Below are 21,124 nucleotides of genomic sequence, written 5' to 3'. Positions count from 1 at the left end.
AAGTTTGTGAATAGCCTTTCCTTCACAGTAAACGAAGGAGACAAGTAAATGTATGACTACAAGAGCCAGAATTTTTGTAATGGAATGGCTTAGAATGCTAGAAATAATACAGACAGACCCACTAACAAGCAGAATATCATACTTGAAATGACATTTGTTTTTCATTTGTTGAAGAAGCACAAGAATATGAAACAGGAAATCATACTCTATACACATATGCACAGATACAATTCAGAATCCGTAAAGACAGAAAAATGCATATTTGAAATATAACTGTGCTCTTTATTATTCATAAGGAGAAGTAATAGAGAGGCAAGGATGTCCCTTAGGGAATCAAATATTAGAAAGTGCAGGAAATCATTTTTATACTTGTCTGGACAGTTTTAACACTGGCTTCTTGTATATGCACCACAAAATTCAGGGGACATTTGGGGCAGGGAGAAGGAAAGGCTGGACAGGGAGGAGGACAGGCTGAGCATCCACGGAGAGACTAGAATATAATATAAGATAACCAGAATCCATAACTAAAAATCACAGATTCATTTAGTGGAATACTAACCCAGCTCCCATTTTATTGCTTTGAATGCCTTGTCAGCATTATTCAAGATATTGCTACTAAGCTGCAGCACTATCTTTGTGAGTCGTCAGCAAACCTCGGCTTTTCTCCGATGGGGAAGTGGCCCTGCTGAACAGAGAGGGTAGTTTTCTTAACTGCTCAATCTGGCTTTTTTCATTTGCTCCTGCAGCTGGGAAGTTCATGCCCACACAGAATATTTATAATTTGCTGTGCCTGAGGAAGCATGTCTCATTTCCCTCTGCTACACACCATGTCTCAGAAAGGCAGGGAAGATCTAATTAATAAAATGGGTCACTTCGCTTTATATGACAAATCCAAGGAACTTCAGGGGAAGAGAAGCTGTTCAACATTTCCTATTCTGGCAGCTCTCAGCCATTTCTCAGTGCAGCACGTGCTGCTGCAGCAGTGAAAACAAGGACTACCTGCATTCTTGGTTGTTTTTATTGGGGCTTTCTTTGTTTGGATGGTTGGGGGTTTTTGTTGTTTGTTTGGCTTGGTTTACAAAAGCTGCAATATCTTTCCCAAGGATGACAGATTCCATTTTTAAGGCACACGTGTATTGTAAGACAAAACTGAACAAAGATTTTTGGGGGAGAGATAAGGAAAGTGAAGGAAAGACATATGCATAAAAGAACAATTCTCACCATGAAATATCAACCATTTCCCGGAAATAATCAAAGGTGACACTTTCCAAAGAACACATTACAAATAATTTTTGTAATCAACACTTCCCTGCAAGAGGTCTATTTTTAAGAAAGAAGCAATCTTCTTTATACGTAGTATCTGATTAACTTTTACTAAGTAATCAGCAAAAGTCTTGCCTAATTTTTTTTATAGACATTAATTTCAGAACAAATTCAACCTAAAATAAAGGTAAAAATTTTTTAAAAAATCTAAGGATAACCTGTTCAAAGTAAAAGCAAATAAATAAGAAATAATCTGCTTACAGTGAGAAGTTTGGTTGTAATTCCAGCATCTACCACAGCCTTGTGCATAGCTCGCAAAGTCTCCAACTCTGGAGCAGCAATAAACACTACATAGGGCATGAATTCTGAAGTCCTCAGTATTTTCAGGGCCTAGAAGAAAAGAAAAAGAAAAAAAACCCAAAGTTTGAGAATGACTCACCACATATCCCCTTTACTTAAGGGGCACTGCAAAACTAATCTGTTACAATGGACAGGAACACATAAGTGAACATTCTTATTTCTATTTTAGAAACTCCTACACAGCCTTTTGAAATGCTCGACATCCTTCCTTCCTTGGCTAAAAAGATTATTTACTACTCTGCAAGTCTCCTTTTTCATGCAGAATCTAGGCTAGGTTTTTTCCATCTTTCTCTAACTCATCCAGTGAGGTGGCACAAAGGCATGAATCCAGTTGATATTGTAATCTTGAAACCAGATAAGAAGCCTTCAAATTTTAACGCATACCTCTTCACCTCTTCAACATCATACTCCTACATTTGTAGTGGAACATTATAAATGACATACCTGTGGATTTACGTCCAAGATGCAGGTCCTTCCTGTCTGAACAACTTCAAGGATGGAATCAATTTTGGTGCCATAAAGATTTCCTTCATATTCTCCATGCTCTAAATATCTTCCAGCTTTAATATCCATCTCCATTTCAGCTCGTGACACAAATCTGTACGCTTGCCCATCTTTTTCATCATCCCTTGGCTTTCGTGAAGTAACTAAACAAAAAATTTAAAATATAAATTGAATGTTTTCTTTTTATATTTGGAATAAAAATATGAGACTGGTCTGCCTATTAAGTTAGGGAGAATATAATATACATTAATACACAATTGTAATTGTTCCATGTACAGATTAATTCATTATTCTAGCGTAAGTTTTAAAACTGAACACAGCCCCTCCTGTTCCCTTTATTTCTATTCTCTCCTCTATGTTTCTTACTCATTTGCCTATTTCCTTTGTATTACTCTTTCACACGATATACAATACTCATTCATGTCGTATTTTTAGTTAAATAATTATTTAAGTGACTTGGAAATCAAATGGAAGTTTAACTCTCAAATGCCAAATGTACTTCTGAAAATAACTGAACACACAACAAGATCTGCCTCATCCCACCCCCAAACCTTTGCTCGCTGTATTTGCCCTTGCTATTCAGGATAGAATTACCTAAGCTAGCTATAAAGAAAGTTACTTAAATATCAGAAGCAGCCCAGCCACTATTGCAGAATCTTAGAGGAGGCCAACTGATGCTGCTTTCCAGGACAACTTACCCTTTAAAATAAGGTAAATTCCCTGCAGAAAGATTTAAGCCAATATTTAAGTAAAGCATTATCAACTCTCTTGGGTATTGACTGAACTGTGCAGTACAGACATTATTTAAGCAAGAAAGTAAAAATAAAATAAAATATCCTATTGAATTATTATTGACTTTGCAATCCTATCACCATATTAACTACCCACTACTTGTATTTAATCAGATTTGAACTCTTGAACATATTAAATGTAACAGTGAATGGATTCCTTTGGTAATACTTTTATCAGCACTTGGTGCAACTTGGTGATACAATGGAAAGCAGTCTCTCCCTTCCAGTAATTCCTATCAACTTCAATATGATAGAAAACTCAAGTCTCAGGGAAAATGATCTTCTGAAGCTATTAATGATAAACAATATTACTAGAACATCCAGTTTTAGCCATAATTCTACAGAAACATTAACACTATAATGGTTAATACAATACAAAAAAAAATATTATCATATCAGTTTGAAATAAATTTTAGAGAACGGGATTTAACAGTTTACAGCCAGAAGACGACTTAACAGTTCAGGTACCTCTGTTGAAGAGAAACCACAGCAGCATGTGCTGGATTAGAGCTCAACACCAAGAACATGGTTGTCTCCATAGCACTATGGATCCATTTCAGCCATTTACCAACCCCTAAAAAATCCCACATATACTAGTTTGTGAATAACCTGGAGAATTTTCTTCTAATAAAGAAACTGAGACCAACTAAAATTACTGATTACTGATTACCCCAGTTAAAATCTAAAGCAGAGAGGAGATTCTACATACAATAAACTAGGTACTGCACGTGCATGATTAGACTGTCAAGATTGGGAAAAGTTAATTTTTATGTGTTCAAAGTGTGTTCAAGGACTCCAAGTAAAAGTATTTTAACACTGTTACATTACTTATATATATTTAAGCATTTATATAGCATTTTAGAGAAACAATTAATTCTGAGGGCTTTTTTAAAATGGAGTAAGAATTTTAGAAGCAATAACAAGTCTACTACTATTTTGCCAATATAAAATAATGAGGTTCCCAGGGCAAGATTTCCTTAGAAAAGTAACACTGAGAAGTCGACCTTATTATCAGTCCTATATACCAGTTCTAAACACCCTGGCTAGTTTTGGTGTTAGAGATTCAGAAAATGAGAGAGACTGGTTCTCTCATGTTGCACAATTCATCTTTCAGACCTGTCCCTCCTCCCCTGTTATCATCAGATCTACTTCTTCCCACTGAAAACAGAAGGGAACAGACTGGGTTTGGAATTCTGAAAAGCATATGGCGGAGAATAATAACGTAGCTAAGGTGGACTTCTCTGGTCAGCAGTCAAACAGGAGGGAGCAGTTAAAAAACATAAAGGTCTTGAGAATGAGCAAAGTATCTGAAAGGAGGGCAAGGAAACAATACTTCAGTAACGGAGGAGAATTTTTTTCTGCAGCTGATAGAGAGAAAAAATGAAGGACCATGGACTTCAAGCTAGATATAAAAACATCAGCTTGTTATACAAATCTTGGAGAGCACAAACACTTCAGTTTCATTGGACTTTTCTTGCTATTCCCTACATTTCTAATACTAAAGCAACAATTTATAATGACTAGGATGCTTTCACAGGTGGAAAACTAAGAGGCAGATCTGAGAAACTCCACTGGTTGTTCCTTACAGAAGGCTACTAGAAACTTCTAGAATCTCCCCAGTAAGGGATGGTGACTGACACTGAAGAAACCCACAGACTGAAAGACTGCACAGACAAAAACTGGTTTTCTGCAGCATCAGTAACATTTAACTGCTAGTTACAAATATTTTCACAGTCATCATATGTTAGTTCAATTGTCTGAAAAGAGGAAGTGTCTTTCATTTTCCCACTCTATATAATTTTTATACTCTGACAAAAGTAATCCTACACTGAATCATTGGGATAAATATCAGGTATTTTCCAGATAATCAGAGACTTAAAGTATGATATGATGATAGGAATGCTGACAACTTACATGGCACTGTAGTTCCAAACCTAGTAGGATTCAGTACTATGAACCTGTTCTTCAAACTTCTTCGCCCCACTCCTTGGGCCCCAATCAAGACCAGTGTTTTCCTTTGAAAAGGAGGCATTTTGGCCACTTCCTCATAGATCTGGATTTCATGGCGATCAAATTCTAGATTGAGAAATGTACAAAGAAGTTTAATACACAGTCAGTGCTGTAAAAAAAAAAAACAACTAAGCAGTCCTGCTATATTTCAAAAGACCCCATGTGAATATAAATAGTACTCAAAGGGCAGTAAGTCTAATATGAGCTTTTTTGCTTTAAATTGGTTTGGGAGTGAGATAGCTATCCCTCCATGGACAGCATCAAGGTCAGATTCTCACATTTACTTCCAAGGAGAAAACTGGAGTTTGATCAGAAGGGAAAAACTGTGATTAACAATTAACGAGTTTTTACAGAATCACAGGATGGTTGAAGTTGGAAGGTACCTTGGGAGGCCATCTGGCCAAACCACAATGCCCAAGCATTGTGTGGAGATGGTTGCCCAGGACCACATCCAGACAACTGTTGAGTATCTCCTAGGAGGAACACTCCACAACTTCTCTAGACAACCTGTGCCATTGCTCAGTCACCCTCACAGTGGAAACAGTGTTTTCAGAGGGAACCTCCTGCGTTGTTGCTTGTTGACCCTTGGTCTGTTACTGAGCTCCTCTGAAGGAGCCTGGCTCCATCCTCCCTTCAGGTATTTATACACACTGATGAGACTCGCCCTGATCCTTCTCTTCGCCAGGCTGAACAGTTCCAGCTCTCTCAGCCTTTTCTCACTGGAGAGATCTCCAGTCCCTTCACTCCCTTTGTATGCCCATGTCTCTCTTGCACTGGAGAGATGCTCAGTACATTTCAGGTGTGGCCTCACTGATGCCAAGCAGAAGGGAAGGATCCCATCCCCTCAACCTGCTGGAAACAAAGCTTTTGCTTTTCTTCTCTTTTAACACCCAGTTTTTCTCTGACTTCCACCTACCAAATGATGCACTCAGCACAACCATATCTTCACTGGTTACTATTGCTTTTAAACCATAAAAACTATCTGATCTATGAAATTTGTGATCAAATATTTTACTGCAAATCTTTAGATACATTAGACTCTGCAAGTTTAGAAATCTAGACAACTTTGACTCATGTAATATTAAGAGATACCTGCATTTCTTGTAGTGAGATACATCATCTTTTTCTTTTTTTTGCTGCTTATTGTTCCACAAAAAGGCCCTAAAAATAAAAAATGATATGAACTAGCAATTTTTGTTAAATATGTTTTTCCAAAGCTTACTTACATAAATATATGAAATTTTAGATTAATTTAATATATAAGGACTATTTTAGAATTTTGTATGTTCTAAGGCAGGAGATCACATCTATTTACATACACATCAAATGGTATAGGAAAAACTGAACACAAAGAAAAAAAATATTTTCCTACAAAGCTTTGTACAAAGCAGCAAGAAAATCTGTGTTTTGTTAAGTAACTTTCAGTGCATACTAAAAATCCCATAATTTAAAAAAAGAAAAGTTAATTCTTATGCCTGTCCCACTTCATTCAGGTTTTCATCAGCAGATGGCAAAACTGATTCGGGTTTAAATCAGTTCATCCCTGAACACTAAGCAGAGACTTAAGCCTTTGTCCTTCAATCAAAGTCAAAATATAATATTTAGCATTTCACAATATTCTCTGTAATCTCACACAGCAGTTTTTTGTTATTTATGACAGCAGGAAAAGTAAAACAAATGGAGCCAGAGCAAAAGCTACTCCTGAAATTCACTAAATCTCACCTGAGTTGTCCCAGTCCCTCCTAACAAAGGCCTTTCTCTTCTCTTCCAGGAACTGGCTGGGAATTAGACCTGCACTTCCTCCTTCTTTGACATGACTAGCCTGGGGGAAAAATAATACGAAAAAATTATAACTTGTGAGAAGAATTGTTCTCGTCAACATGGTGTTGACTTGACTTCCATACCACCAGAGTTTCTCAGTGGTGATTATTTATACATTTACTTCTGAAATTTGGAAATTCGAACTCAGATGTGGATATTAAAATTCTCCTTTACAGTAACACTGTCTTGCCATTGAGTATTACAATTCTGGAAACTTAAATAAAATAGATACAAGTTTCATTACTGGTTCCCATTAAGTTAGTAAGTTCCTATAGCCATAAACCTTTAGCATGAAAATGTAAAATGGAATTCTATAGCTCCAGATATTGAACTCTCAGGTGACAAAACTCAAGATTTTCTAGTACACAGTACACTTATTTTGTCTTCTGAGCTGCTACAAACAGGTCCCAGTGCAGCTTATTCACTGTCATTTCACAGTGAATGCCATTAATATGTGCCTAACTGTGCCTTCAAACTTTTTTCACCAAGTAACTACATATTTAAAATCTTAGTAACTCAAGTATTCCTTGTAATGAAAATTTGGCTAAGATTCTCTATAAAATAATTTCATGGCAAGCTCAATTCTCAGCAAGCTTAACACGTACAAACACACAGTTATGAAATGTTATAATTCTCCATACATCTTTGCTTGCATAAATCTTTCATTTGCTAATAGGAAATGTTTGCTTTCCAACTTGTATGCTTTTACCTATGACTAACTCATTTTTTACAGTATGAAGTTTTCATTAGCAGTCTGGCATTTCTAGAAAGCACAAGGAAAAAGTAACTTTTTTTCCCAGCGGTATGATCTGCATAGTAATACACTATAGCGATTTAATACATTTCAATTTTGCCACTGATCAAGTATTGAAGATTTATTTCTCTTGGACTCCCACAAGTTACAGCTGGAGAATTTTAAAAGCAATACAGAAGTCAGCATGGTAGCTAAATGTCAAACTGTTCCAGAGTTTTAGAGTGTCTAACTTCTGAAACTAATTAAGTTGGCAGTAATAAATTTTCTGCCTTCCCTCACACTTTTTATTCTCTTTCTGTCACTGACAAGCAACAAAATTCAGCAGTTGATTATGCATACTCAAATATTTTTGTTGCTTTTAAAGAAGTCATATATATTGTTCTCAAGTAATGTCTGGCTCTCTACTGCTTTTTACCTCGCAAAGGGTGAACAATGTAGGGGTAGCAAGGGAAATTAATAATGCTAAACTCTTTGACACTTCCAATTCTGAGTACCTCAGTTGAAAAAATCCTAAAGGTTCACTTGGCCCACTTTCAAAGGCACTCATGATGTTTAATTCTGTGTATAGTGTCTTGGAAAAAATAAAAATAGCAGAAGCACTGGATTACATTTCTATTAAAGGACTGAATGTAGAAATACAACCTTAAAGCAGGATGAACTGTTAATATTTGAAGTAGTGCCAAACACTATGACTATGAACATGCATGATACAGCTCACAGACGCTGATCACCACTGTAGAAATAAAAGATACAGCTTCTCCAAATAGCTATTCTCACCCTTCTTCAAATCCATAAGATTAATTTCCCTCTTTCTCTCCTCAACTCTGAGCACTCAGGAAGGGGTCCACTTTTTCCACAGTCACTGTCAGGGAAGGCTTACCACAATTAACATAGTCAACCTAAGACTTTTTCCTAGAAATTGTCCACTTAAACTGATTTTGGAACATCTGGGCGGGCTATGATAAAAACCAAAACAAGTAGCCCTAACAGCAAAATAAGCCTTACATATACAATTTAAAACATTTAATTTCCTCTAGTTTCAACTGTTAATATCTTGATATTAGCTTGAAACTGAATTGCAGTGGAAATATTTTTTCTTGTATCTACTGCTAAATAGAAGCAGATCACAATTTAAAGAGTTTATTATTAAGGCAACTACTGATGCTTTTCAGTTTATTATTTTATTTATTTTAATATTTTTACCAACCTGCCACCAATTCGGATCTTCCCGGTTTACAATCTGAAGAATTTCTCCTTTAGAAAATTTCAAACCCGCTTCTTTGCATGGAATGAGGTTGTCATTATATGGATTATAATCAAAATGACACTTCACAAAAACCTGAAATGTACAAAAATTAACAAAGCTAAGACATTATAAAACACATTCTGATTAATTTATCTGTCAAACTGAAGTAATGTCTTTACCTAGAGCATAAAAAGCTTGACATGATGAAAGTTGCATTTGACATGTAAAATACAAACTAGGGGAAAAAAAGGCATATACCAGGTGAGACAGAATAATCAACAGTGCAAACCTTGGCTGAAAAAGCTTCATGATAAAAATAAGAAAACGACTGCTCCATTTGGACAATGTATTACAAAACACTCATTTTTGCATTTCAGTATGCACAATTAGTATTCTGACTTTTAATTACTGAGAAATATAGAAAAATTCTCAGAATGTGAGCACTGAATTCAAGGTTTGCGGAACCTTAAGAATTATTTTTGCCATGAACTCAATGTTTTAAAACAGACAAGATACATGATTGCTTAAGATTCAAATTTGATGCAGGGGAAGAAACAGTTGATTGGAAACATCTTTGACTTTCTTTGTATCAGGCCAGGGAGCAGAGGAAACACTGCCTCAAACACAGCACATCATTCCCTCAGCCTCTACTCAATGTAAGCATAGCCTGTTACAGTCATGGGCATTAAGACCCACTGAATGAGCATCTTAAAAGGTGTTTCAAAGGCACTGATTTAGAACAACAAGTTATTTCTGCCATGGAGAAACTGACAGCCTGCAGCAACAACAAAAGGATAAGAAATAGTCACCGTTTAAGTTCCTATGTAAATCAGTGGGTTCAAGCTAATCTGTTGAATTCAGTATGGATTACTTGGACGCCAAACATGTTATAAACACACATGCAGAGTTCACTGCATGTTAGTGTGATTGTGGCTGGGTCATCAGAGGTCACTCGATGTCAAAGAAACACGCTTTATATGTACTATACAAATGCTCATCAATTTCAGATATGAGATTTTTTTCAGGCAGGCGTATTGGATGGAGCACATTAAGGTAATGAATAAACACATTACAAAAATGTAATTAAATTAATACAGGTATCTACATTTTAGCCTTCTTCCTAGCACTATACACACAAAATAATCAAACTATGTTTAATCCAAAATCTTAAAATAACCTTACATAATACAGTACTAAGAAGAAGTTCTTTTGACAGAACCATTAGAAATGTGCTACTCACCTGTTGAGGAATAACGGTGTCTCTGTAGCTGGGAAGAATCTTCAAAGTGACACTGCCACTAATGTTTTTAAGCAGTTCTTGCAATTCTTTTGGATTATTTCCAACCTCATGGCCATTCACCTCTTTAATAATGTCACCTACATGCAGAAGACCTTGTCGATCTATCATTCCTCCATGAAGAATTCGTGCTATTACCAGATCATTGTTCTCAACTCTAAATGTAACACCCTGAAAGAGAGATGTGAAAACCAACTCACCACTGTTTGAATCTGAGTTTCATTTTACCACTATCTCAAGCAGAAATACACAGCTATGGGATATCCCACCTACTCCAATGAAAACAGACAGTAACAGTTACTACAGTGTAAGAGCTCCCAATACACAGAGAAGCATCAGGTGACATAAAAGTGCTTTCAGACAGGGTTTTCATACCACTGAAAAATGACTGTGTTGTTCTCAACTGCATGCGACCCTGCCACCTTGTCTCGGGACCAAACATGTTGTGTTAGTCAGTTATGCTAGCAAGTCCTTCAGCCTAGTGACTGCTTATACACTACCCTGTTATATCTTAGAGAGAGAACACAGAAGTATCATTTATTTAAATCAATTTATCATTTATTTCAACCTCTCAATACAGATCTTATCACCCATTAAATTACACAACATAATAATGTAAATAATTAAAACATAATGCAAGAAATCAGGTGCATGCAAACATTTTCAACTGTACTAATCTAAAGACAAATTCATCTTCAGTTACTTACCAGTGGTTCTCCTGCTCTTTTGTGAATTCCAAGGATACGAATAGCATCTACTGGAACAACCTGGTTGTTCACTGAAGAATTATTGACTTCTGGGCTAGAAGGAGGGGAATCGTAACATTTTGAAGCGACAATATCATGTGCTTCCAAGAGTGACTGCAAAGGAACAGAAAAGGTCTTTCTTTAAATCCTGAAATAATCATTCACAAAAGGATTTAGTGTTGAATAATCTTTTGGGACCAGATCATAAAACTCTCACTTCACATGGAATGAAGAAAAAACTGACATCAACAGTGCTCACATGGACCGATAAGCCTACTGTCTTGGCAAATACGCTCTCTTTTGTAAATGCTGCTTCTTAAGGAAGTATAGGAGAAATGTAATTAATTTGGGAGGAATGTGTGATCTTGCCAGGGAAGGAGACAGAAAAAGGAGTACCTAAAATAGTCTTTCACCTAATGAGAAAGTATCCCAGCAAATGGTTACAGTAAACGAATAACCCACTGCAAAAAATGAAGACAGCTCATCATTAGATACTTGTGTTTAATGTAGTAAAATTTTCCTCACCAGTAATTTGGATAATTACAGGTAAGCAAGGATTTCTAGCAATCTGCAGAATGAATGCTTCCTGCTTGACAAAGCCAAGGCAGAATGCTAGCACCAAATGAATCCAAGTTGACAGAATTTACTTTCTGGAAGACAAGAGCTCAGACCTTATAGTTAAAAGTGTTTTCACCAGCCCACACAAATACAAAGCCAAAGGAGGAGATCGAAATAAACATCATCATGCTTGGAAGACAATGCAATTTAGGCATGATTTTCTGATAAAAGATACCTTAAGATTTAAAGAAAAGTTTCTAAGACAATACATACAGGTAAACTGAGATCAAACTTGTAAAATAAGACAGTGGAGACTTTCTGTCTTCCTGTCACCTTCTAGTGGAAGGTGTCCCTGCCTGTGGTGGGTCAGTTGGAATGAGGACCTTTAAAGGTCCCTTCCAACCCACATTGTTCTATGATTCTACGAGAAAAATAGGGACACCCAATAGCTATCATATACAGTAGTTCAAGTTAAAGCCCCTACAGCACAGAGAGTCACACTGACAGATACAGAGAGAAAAAAAGAAGCAAGCAGAGTAGATGCCTACTAGCCTCAAACAATGTAGCTTTGTTTCAAACAGTGACCTGGTGAGATACAGTCTTAAATCAGATTACTGACCGGTGTCACATAAGTAGCTAGAAAGGGAAGACACCTTTTCCGACACTGTCACTGATACGGACATGCACACGCCAAAGGAAGACAGAGAACTACTATAAAGCAGAGCAGGCAAGTAGGTAACGTTAATGATTTTGCTATGCAGTCCACTCCATCCTTCTGTAAGCCACCTTCAAGCTCAACATTGTGTAACCACATCAGTTTAGTGCTGAGCTCAGCATACAAGCCCTCAAAGGGTCACAAACCTGAACAGTCATTTTAATCTGCCCATAACACAATGAACCTGCTGATATTTCGACTTGAGGTTAGAAGGAAGTATTAATTCACCAGTTTTGCCCCTTCCATTAAGACTGTAAAGACAGCTGCTTATTGTGGATGCTCTGATACTCTGAAATCAAATTAAATAGGAAAAACAATCATTTATTTAAATCAAGCAGCTGTCAGACAGTAGCAGTTTCTAATTCTTCACTATCCAATCCAAACCAGGAGAATAATTCTCTCTCTGCCAATGTTTGCAAGCAACATTTTTTTTGGATCTTTCTGTATTTTCAAAATGAAACCAACTAGCATCAGCTACACGTTTTTTAACACATTACCACTGATAAAACCAGGTAGATACATCACCATAATAATTCCAGTTTTCTTTTGGTCAAGAATGGTGCTAGAATAAAATTGTTCCCAAACTTTCTAGCCGCAACCACTCTCCTTTTCATGAAGCCTTACACATAACTATGCTTGTACAGCTCCCTGCCCTTTAATGGTAATGCAATTTATGGATTATAATTTGATCCACAGTCAAAAAGACTACTAAGCTAACAGTCTGTGTTATCCTTTTCAAATTAACGTGCTCTGTTAGATTCTTCAGTTCTTAAATCTGATCCCATTCCACATTCTGATACTTCTTAACCACTCAGTTTTATGGATCAGCAAAAAGTCTTTTAACTGCTACTTAACCATCTCTCAATCACAGGATTTTTTTTTGCTATTTCATGGCTGGGTCACAGAAGGACTATCAGGAACTGTACACTGCTGCCCAGAACTATAAAGTGGTTTCTTTAAGAAAAGTAGTTCATTGGTTTCCTTGCAATCATAGTTCACTTATTATCATCCCACCCCTAACTCTCAGATCTGAAACTGAAGAATCTGTACCAGTTTTATGAGGCTGTTTCCAGCCAGCCAGGTCATGGCCTACAATCCTGAAGAACACTTAAGCACAGCCACCTGGCAACAGGGGCCATGTGCCTGTAACACTGCAGGACCCCTCGCCAACTATGTCGCTAAGTTACTTTCTTATTTCAGTAACGTGGCTGAGTGATCTGAGAAATACAGTTGCATGAACTTCTCTTGTTTCTTTCTTGTGGTATTGGAAAAAGTGATATCCCGTGCCCCTGCAACTCCAGAGCTCCCCTGGAATCTGACCTTTCCATGTTGGTCCTGGAACACTTATAAAACCACTGCCAAAGTCTGCAAAACAACATAGACTGAACAATTAACAACCATAAAACAGTTCAAAGTTTCCTCCATACAAAATTTCCTCCTGTAAACAGGATCAGCTGACTATCCAAGACGGGATAGCTGTAGAAAGGTTCTCATGGAAAAAAATGGCAATGTTGTCAGAATAACACATTTAGAAGAGCTCTACAAAGCATAAGAGATATCACACAAAAGACACACAGTCCTGTGGCAGACAGTATGATCCCTTTATGCAAGATGCTGTCATAAAATAACCCATAAACTTAAGAGATATTGACTTCCTTACAGTAGTTTTCTGTGGCTGCACATATTTAACAGATAAAAAAAACTGTTTCAAAAGTAAGTAAAAACTCAGAGAAACGTTAAACATCCAAGGCTCTCTGCAGGGCTGAAAGCTAGGTTCAAATTCAGAATCTGTTTTTCCTAAAAAAATTCTCAACACAATGTATACATGTTATGAAGCATTTTTAAAGGCTATTCTGAAAACATGAAGAAATAATTTATGATTTTAGAGAAATCAGGTAGGCTGGTAAGGAGACAGGAATATGTGAGGGAAATAACCCTATAAATTAATATCTGTGTAGGAGGCAACTTAAGATCACTTTTCGATATGAAACATTTTAAAGGTATGATCAGCCATTATAAACCTAACTATTAAAATAATATATTGGTTGCTTTTCAGATTAAGTATTTTATTGCCAGCAGAATCTACTATTTAGGATGAATGGCTTGCCTAATTCTTGAAAAGGTGAAAGTAACTGAAAAAGGTCTTCCATAAGCAGCAGAAGTGATTCTTCTGCATGTTTAACCACTTCAACAGTCTAGTAATTTTCAGCTGCTTCCTCTTCCCTTAAGGTAACTTCTCTTACTACTCTTCTCTTCTGCTCTCCAGCCACTGCCTGGTAAGACTTTGCTACAGCCTTTGCCATGTGCTGCCTGTGCCAGCTGGCTCTTCAAAACATATGGGCCAGCCATCAATACTGTGCAACTCATTAGAACTTCCACACTTTGACCCCTGAAAGGTTCAGTTAAAACTAAAAAGAGTTAGAACCAGAAGGGAAGAAGAGGAATGGAATGAAAGGAGAAACAAGAAAAGGGAGAGAAGTCAGGCAAACATAATCCTATAGCCATGCATGCACCTGTACTCCTGAAGCTAGTCCTTCCCAAATGTTCTACTATAAAAATGTGTAAAAGAAATGAAGTCCTGTAATTTGATATTTTTAGCACTAAATGATACATTCAAATAAGCTATTGCAGTGATGATTTGTATACCACATTTGATACTTGTATGCTAAGGTAGGTTACAACTGTAAGGTGATGCTGTGATAAAGTGGCACCATTCATTTGTAAAATACAGAATCAACCTCTAAACCTGTTACACAATAGTGTCCACGAAACTTCAGAAGAGTCAGGGTGGCTTGTTTACACATTTACTGAACTGGAGAAAGGATACAAATGACATTTTCTATAATTGCAATTGACACTGTATTTTTCCTTTTTCCCTTCTTGCAGAATTTGGAATATGCCGCTTTGCACCAAATGAGGCATAAAAGATAGCACTTATTTCTTTGAGTAGTTGGGTAATTTTCTCTTTCCTTTTCAGAGAGGGAGACATATAGCTTCCCCAAGCCTTAGAAAGAATATTGTATCCACAGTTTGGTCTGCAAATTACCCCAGAAGCTCTTCTAGGGACACCATAACTATGATATCAGTTAAATAAAAACATTTAATCAAAATAATAGTACTTCAGCCTCAGTTGGTTTTGTTGCCTGCCTCGCCATGGGTGATGGAAGCACAAAATGAAGGGCCAAAAAGTATGCTCTAATTTTAGGCTTCAAAATTGAATCACAGCAGATATACTTCAAAGTAGTTTTTTGCCTGTACACAGCAGCCAAATGTGCTCATTGTTTCTGCAAATGATACTGAAGGCCTCACAACAGGCCCTTAGAAAATATATTAAAAAAATACAAGTTAAAGCTGCTTCAGACTTTTTTTTTTTTTAAGGAATTCTAATTCTGACAGAGTGATTAATAGGTTAGTTCTCCAGGGCAGTATTTAACTATCTTAACCATCAAATAGTCTTTTCTCTTCCTTTCACACTTTTTTGTCCTTTCTGTGCTATCCAGGTTTTGCAGCAAATGAAGTTGGGAGGTCTAGAAATAGCGTATTGCTCTTACATACCCATGACCCACCCAGGAAGCAGCAGTATGCAATAATCATGACATGAATTTTTAAACTGGGTTCCAAGGAAGAGTCAACAAATGGCAAAACAGTAAGTCTGATGTTGATACTAAACAAATTAGAAGTTTCTATAAAAACCAGAATGACTGGACGAAATAGATCACAGGAAAGCATCAACATGCTTTAATAAAGGGAAGACATGCTTCTCAGATCTCGTCAGGTTCCTTGGAAGAGTCATTAGGTTCAGCAACAAGGCAGTTTAGAGTTGTTAATACAGATCAATTTCCATAAGGCCTTTGATAGAAGTCTTTTAAAGAAACAAAACTACAATAGGATAAGCAGTAAGACGCTTGAGTGGAAGAAAATATCAGTTAAAAGACAGAAAAATTGGTGCCAGGAATATAGTAGTATTAGTTTCCAGAATTCATGTCACCAGGGGATTTCCCACAGGCAGCTGTGCTCAGTCCTACACCTGTCAGTACACTGACATGTCAGATAAATGATCTAGGAAACGGGGATGAGAAGTGAAATGACAGTTTGCTGATGCTGCTCAGCTATTCAAGGACTAAAACTACTGACTGTAACCTGCAGAGGTACCTCATGAGCAACAGAGCAAATAAATTCAATACAGACTGCAAGGGAAAACATAATCCTAGTTTAACATATTAACTAACAGACTCAGAAATGGTATCTCAGAGATGCAAACAGTACCAAACCAATCCAAGTCTAACAACCAATCCACTTCTATGTTTCTGACTCTAGAGGTACCTCTTCTTTACTGAAAGGGTGGTCAAACACTGCAACAGGCTTCCTAGAGAGGTGGCCTATCCACCATGTCTGTCAGTGTTTAACAGACATTTGGACAACACCCTTAATAACATGATTTTTAGTCAGCCCTGAATTGGTCAGGCAGTGATTGGATGATCACTGGAGGTCCTTTCCAACTGAACCATTCCAGTCTACTCATCAGCTGTTAAAAAGGTGAACCAAATACTAAGAACTTTTAGGCCATGAGTAGGAGTTGCAATGGAAATTATGACACCACTTCATAAATCCACACTGTATACAGCTTTGCTTCCCTTCATTTTATCTACTTGAGACAGACAGACACAATGAGATCTCTCAAATACTGGTAACATGGAAAAGCTGATTAAGAAAAACTATTCACTTTCTTCCTACACAAAAGCAAGGGAATATTAAGTTAAATTGACAGGAGACAGTCTCAAAACCAAAAGAGCACAGTCCCCACTCTGACGGGGGATGCTGTGAGTGACAGACTTTCATATGGGTTCAAAAAACAACTGAAAAAACAACTCGGAAAACAAGTTCATGGAGGAGAACCACGGGTGAATGATACCACTTCTCACTCAGAAGTCTGAGCAAAAAAATAACTAAATCCTCACAAAACATTTTGGGAGGTATCACAGTTGGCTTGTCCTAGCCTTACAGTCTTCACTACTGCTGGGACAGGGAAGGAAAACAGATGAGATGTTTGTTAAATGAACCTTTAACATGGAATCAGGAAATACTAAAAAAAGATCAGAGGAAAACTGTAAAGTTAAGGTAGCAATATGCAATTTCACATCTGCTCCTATAAAGCAAACAACAAAAAACATACAAGAAACAGCATAAATACTAACATTTTAGTTTGCCAGCTATTTTGGAACTTTTAGATTACCCATTTAAGTTGCTTAAACCTGAACTAATGGAGTATTTGACACCAGCATCATGTTGTGCCTTTCTGTAAATTTGACCACTGAACAGGAGTGAATGCTGGGTTTGCCTCATTATTGGTTATTCACTTTAAATATAGTTCTTTTTTGACCTCACTCTCCTACAGGTCATTTTCAGTCTCCACCCCAAAGATCGTTTGCCCAGCTGCTTTCTGGTCTTTGCCATCTCTCTCCAGAAATCACTGCTACAGTGCCTTTCAAAGTACAGCACTTCGATTATTATGTCCTTTTCATCTTTTGATTCATCCTCTTTAACTTTCAGCTTTGGTTTCTCTATCTAACACAACAGATCGTTGTCAAGTGTGTCACTGCACCAGTTGGCCCCCAATTCTAATCCTTTTGCATTTTAATACCAGTTCCTCCAAGCTCTTCCTCTCCTATTCAAGTATCAATTTCTGCTAAGGGATCAAAAACTGATTTGCAGGTTTATTCACAAGTAAGTCTCCAAATCGCAGCCTTTGATCACTTAGCTATGATGCCTTTCTGGACAGGAGGCCAACACATTGCTCTTCAGGAGAGGCAGTGGAACTGTCATCACTCACAAGAGCTACTACCTCAAAAGCTGAGCTCTTAAAGTGTTCCCTCTTCCAAGAGACCACAATACAGCTTCACAGTGTTTCCAGTGTATATCCATGTTAAACAGTAAGGCACCTCACTGCTATGTTTGTACAGTTTGTAACTGAAAACCTAAGGAAAAAAGTGTGTTTAAACTCATATACCCCAAAAATGTCTACGACTCCATACTCTGTCAAAAGAAGCTCATTTGTACTGTGGCAAAAGGTTTGCTTCTGTTCTTCTACAGGATACCTATAGCCAAGTACTACAGTCTGCTGAAGCCTGCCTAGAAAGGCCAGAATCTACCAAAGATTTTCAAACCCCAATCTTTAAGAGTCAATATGGCAGCTGGTCATAGAACAGCAGCTATGGAAAAACATCTGCTTTTGACAAGCACGTCAAGACCTCACTTAAGCAAAGCAAGAGGGAGAAGGATGCAGTGTCTGAACTTCAGCTGCAGATCAGATCACAGAAGAGTCACGTTCATTCACTCTGCAAACCATACGTCTTACACATGAGCTTGAATGAGCTGAACCGAAATGCAGAATTATCAGTAGATCACCTGGAAATGTTAAGGATGAAGCCTTCAGGGAATTGTTATGAAAACTTTCATATAGAAAGTAAATGCTTGTTGGAGATTTATAACAGAAACTCCAGTAGATTATAATACAGTGAGTGAAGATACTCTTGAGATGATATCAAAGAATAAAATCAGGCTATTTGTAACCCCACAGGTCTTCTGCTTTACCTTTCATTCAGAGTAAAATTCTACATATTAGTTTGCTTCAGGTCAGGTTTTGTTTCATTATTATTCCTAGATCCATATGTGGAGACTGATACAGTAAGTTGGTAACATACAGTAAAAAGGTGGTACCTGAAAATGAGGTTCCTTGAGTATTCCAACCAATTCTGCAATATTCTCATCTTTATTTACTAATGGACTGATGTCTTCAAGAATTTCATTCACCAGTTCCAGGTTGTTGTCACTGACAGCCTCAAGTTTAGAATCTTCCAGTCGCTCATGAGCCTGTGAGATTAAATATATGAGACAATATTGTAAATAAGTTTCAAGAGATTCCCATCTATAAACTTTTAAAGTAATTTCTTGGTGCAACCTTCAGCAGGAAAGCCAGAAAAATTACATTTAGGACAACCTGTATATTTTATTTTTATACTGTTGAAGGATTTCGCATGCTTAACTATATGACCCAACAAACTTCATAACCAACACCTGTCAGAGAAGCTTGTATGTCCTCATTTCCTGTAACCTCTATGCTATATACACCCAGCAGTCCTCTCAGAACAGTATAGGGCCTCAGGATCTTTTCTGCTTCAGAACCCTGTACAAGCACACCTAGAAGAAGGACAAAAAAAAGGAACTATGGGAGCTCAGAAAAAAAATAAACTCTTTAAGAGAAGCATTTACCCCAGACTCCTCCCATTGAAACACCTTCAAAACAGCATATTCTAAAGGAAACCCTGCATAACTAAAGGAAATGCTACAGAAAAGTCTGTGGTAAAGGCAGCTAACAGCATCCTGGGCTGCACTAAGAGGAATGTTACCAGAAGTGAGAGTGTTACTCAGCACTGGTGAGGCCATACATGGAATACTGTGCACAGTTCTGGACATACTGGAGAGAGCCCAGTGAAGGGCCACAAATATGATGAAGGGCCCGCAGCACCTCACATTTGAGGAAAGGCTGAGAGAGTTGGGAATGTTCAGCCTGGAGAAGAGAAGGCTCAGGGTGATCTCATCTATGTCTATAAGTACCTGCAGGTACCTGCAAAAAAGATAGAGCCAAGCTCTTTTCAGTGGTGTCCAGCAACAGGACAGGAGGCAGGGGACACAAACTGAAACACAGGAGCCCCTGTCTGAGTATCAGAAACACTTTTTCCACTCTGAGGGTGACTGAGCACTGGCACAGGTTGCCCAGAGAGGATGGAGTCTCACTCCTTGGAGATACTCAAAAGCTGTCTGAATGTGGTCCTGGGCAACCAGGAGGTCCTGCTTGAGCAGGCGGGTGGACCAGATGACCTCCAGAGGGTCCCTTCCAACCTCAACTATGCTGTGATTCTTTGACAACTTTTCATCTATTTCTAGAGCTATTCCTGCAGACATAATCCTCTCCTAAACACTGCAGATACTGAAATTCATTTAAAGGTAGGAGAAACATCTCATAAATCTGAATACTTCACTAACTTATTACAGGTAGTGCTGTATCATAGAATTAGGGGGAAAAGGAGGAGGCCAAAAATAACTGATTCTCAACTCACTTAATTAAGAGTTATTTCCAACACCACAGCAACAAGAAATTTAAAAAGGAGCAATCACTTTGGCATATAAAAAACAAACAAATAGCAGATATAATTGAGATTCACCTATATATACTTCCCATATATATAATTTGAAGGTATTCACGCACTTCTACTTTCTTATTAGTGCTTTAAAACAGACCTTAAAATAAAATTTTGCTAAAACGAGAAAACTTTGTTTCCTGAAATCACCTGAATATTAAATTCTACTTTGTATCTATAAAATGGTATTTCTGCCAGACTGATGATCAAACTCTGGAAAGGCTAACTTAACATAAAGACATTTCAAACATTCCCCAACACCAACACACACAAACCAAATCACTGTGATTACAAAGCATAGGAAGCTTGGCACCTACACACATTCTCCTTAATAAGGGAATGCTATTTTGTACATAATACATACAGTAAACAATATCCTTCTTTTAAAGTTTACTTCTTTTACAGCAAGTAAAAATACAAATCTTATGACTTTTAAACATAATCCAACTGCAGAACCTTTATGATATTAGAGAATATGGGTTATCTTATTTCTCATATATTCATTTTTAAAAAATAATACCACTAAGTATAATTTAAATACAAATATCCTAACCCTTTACTCCAAATTAAAGGCCATCTATATAGTAGGGAACAGGAAGTTTTATCAGTGAACAACCTCTGATCCTGTAATATATTGAGGAGTAGCAGGATACAGAGTGGTATGAATAATTTAAAAAACCAACAAACAAACAGGAATGCCTAACTTAGATACTGCAATTTTTCTTTCATTTCAATTTATCGTTTCAGAAACAGTGATACTGAATTGAGTCTTTTGGTGCATTCGATATTTATTACACTTGCCAAATGTTCAAATAGTAAGGCTTTTACCTCCAACAATACAACATCCTAAATACTGGACTC

The 21,124-nt window shown here is 37.2% G+C and overlaps 1 protein-coding gene across 13 annotated transcripts in view; it reads right to left on the bottom strand.

Moving 5' to 3' along the window:
• The window catches only part of MPP6 (membrane palmitoylated protein 6), a 59,550-nt gene that overhangs the window by 7,748 nt on the left and 30,678 nt on the right, over positions 1-21,124 (bottom strand). For all 13 annotated transcript variants that reach the window (XM_027639092.1, XM_027639091.1, XM_027639093.1 and 10 more), the window contains 9 exons: positions 18,783-18,935; positions 10,754-10,906; positions 9,990-10,217; positions 8,711-8,842; positions 6,651-6,750; positions 6,021-6,089; positions 4,833-4,994; positions 2,068-2,270; positions 1,525-1,653 (listed from right to left, as the gene is read on the bottom strand). In XM_027639092.1, the coding sequence (XP_027494893.1) occupies positions 1,525-1,653; positions 2,068-2,270; positions 4,833-4,994; positions 6,021-6,089; positions 6,651-6,750; positions 8,711-8,842; positions 9,990-10,217; positions 10,754-10,906; positions 18,783-18,935 (1,329 nt within the window). The remainder of the gene's footprint in view (positions 1-1,524; positions 1,654-2,067; positions 2,271-4,832; positions 4,995-6,020; positions 6,090-6,650; positions 6,751-8,710; positions 8,843-9,989; positions 10,218-10,753; positions 10,907-18,782; positions 18,936-21,124) is intronic.

This window comes from Corapipo altera, unplaced genomic scaffold (assembly GCF_003945725.1).
Source record: "Corapipo altera isolate COAL_440 unplaced genomic scaffold, ASM394572v1 44, whole genome shotgun sequence".
Classification (NCBI taxonomy): Eukaryota; Metazoa; Chordata; class Aves; order Passeriformes; family Pipridae; genus Corapipo; species Corapipo altera.
Note: the sequence above shows the minus strand (reverse complement) of the source record. Positions and strands in the feature narration are given on the sequence as shown.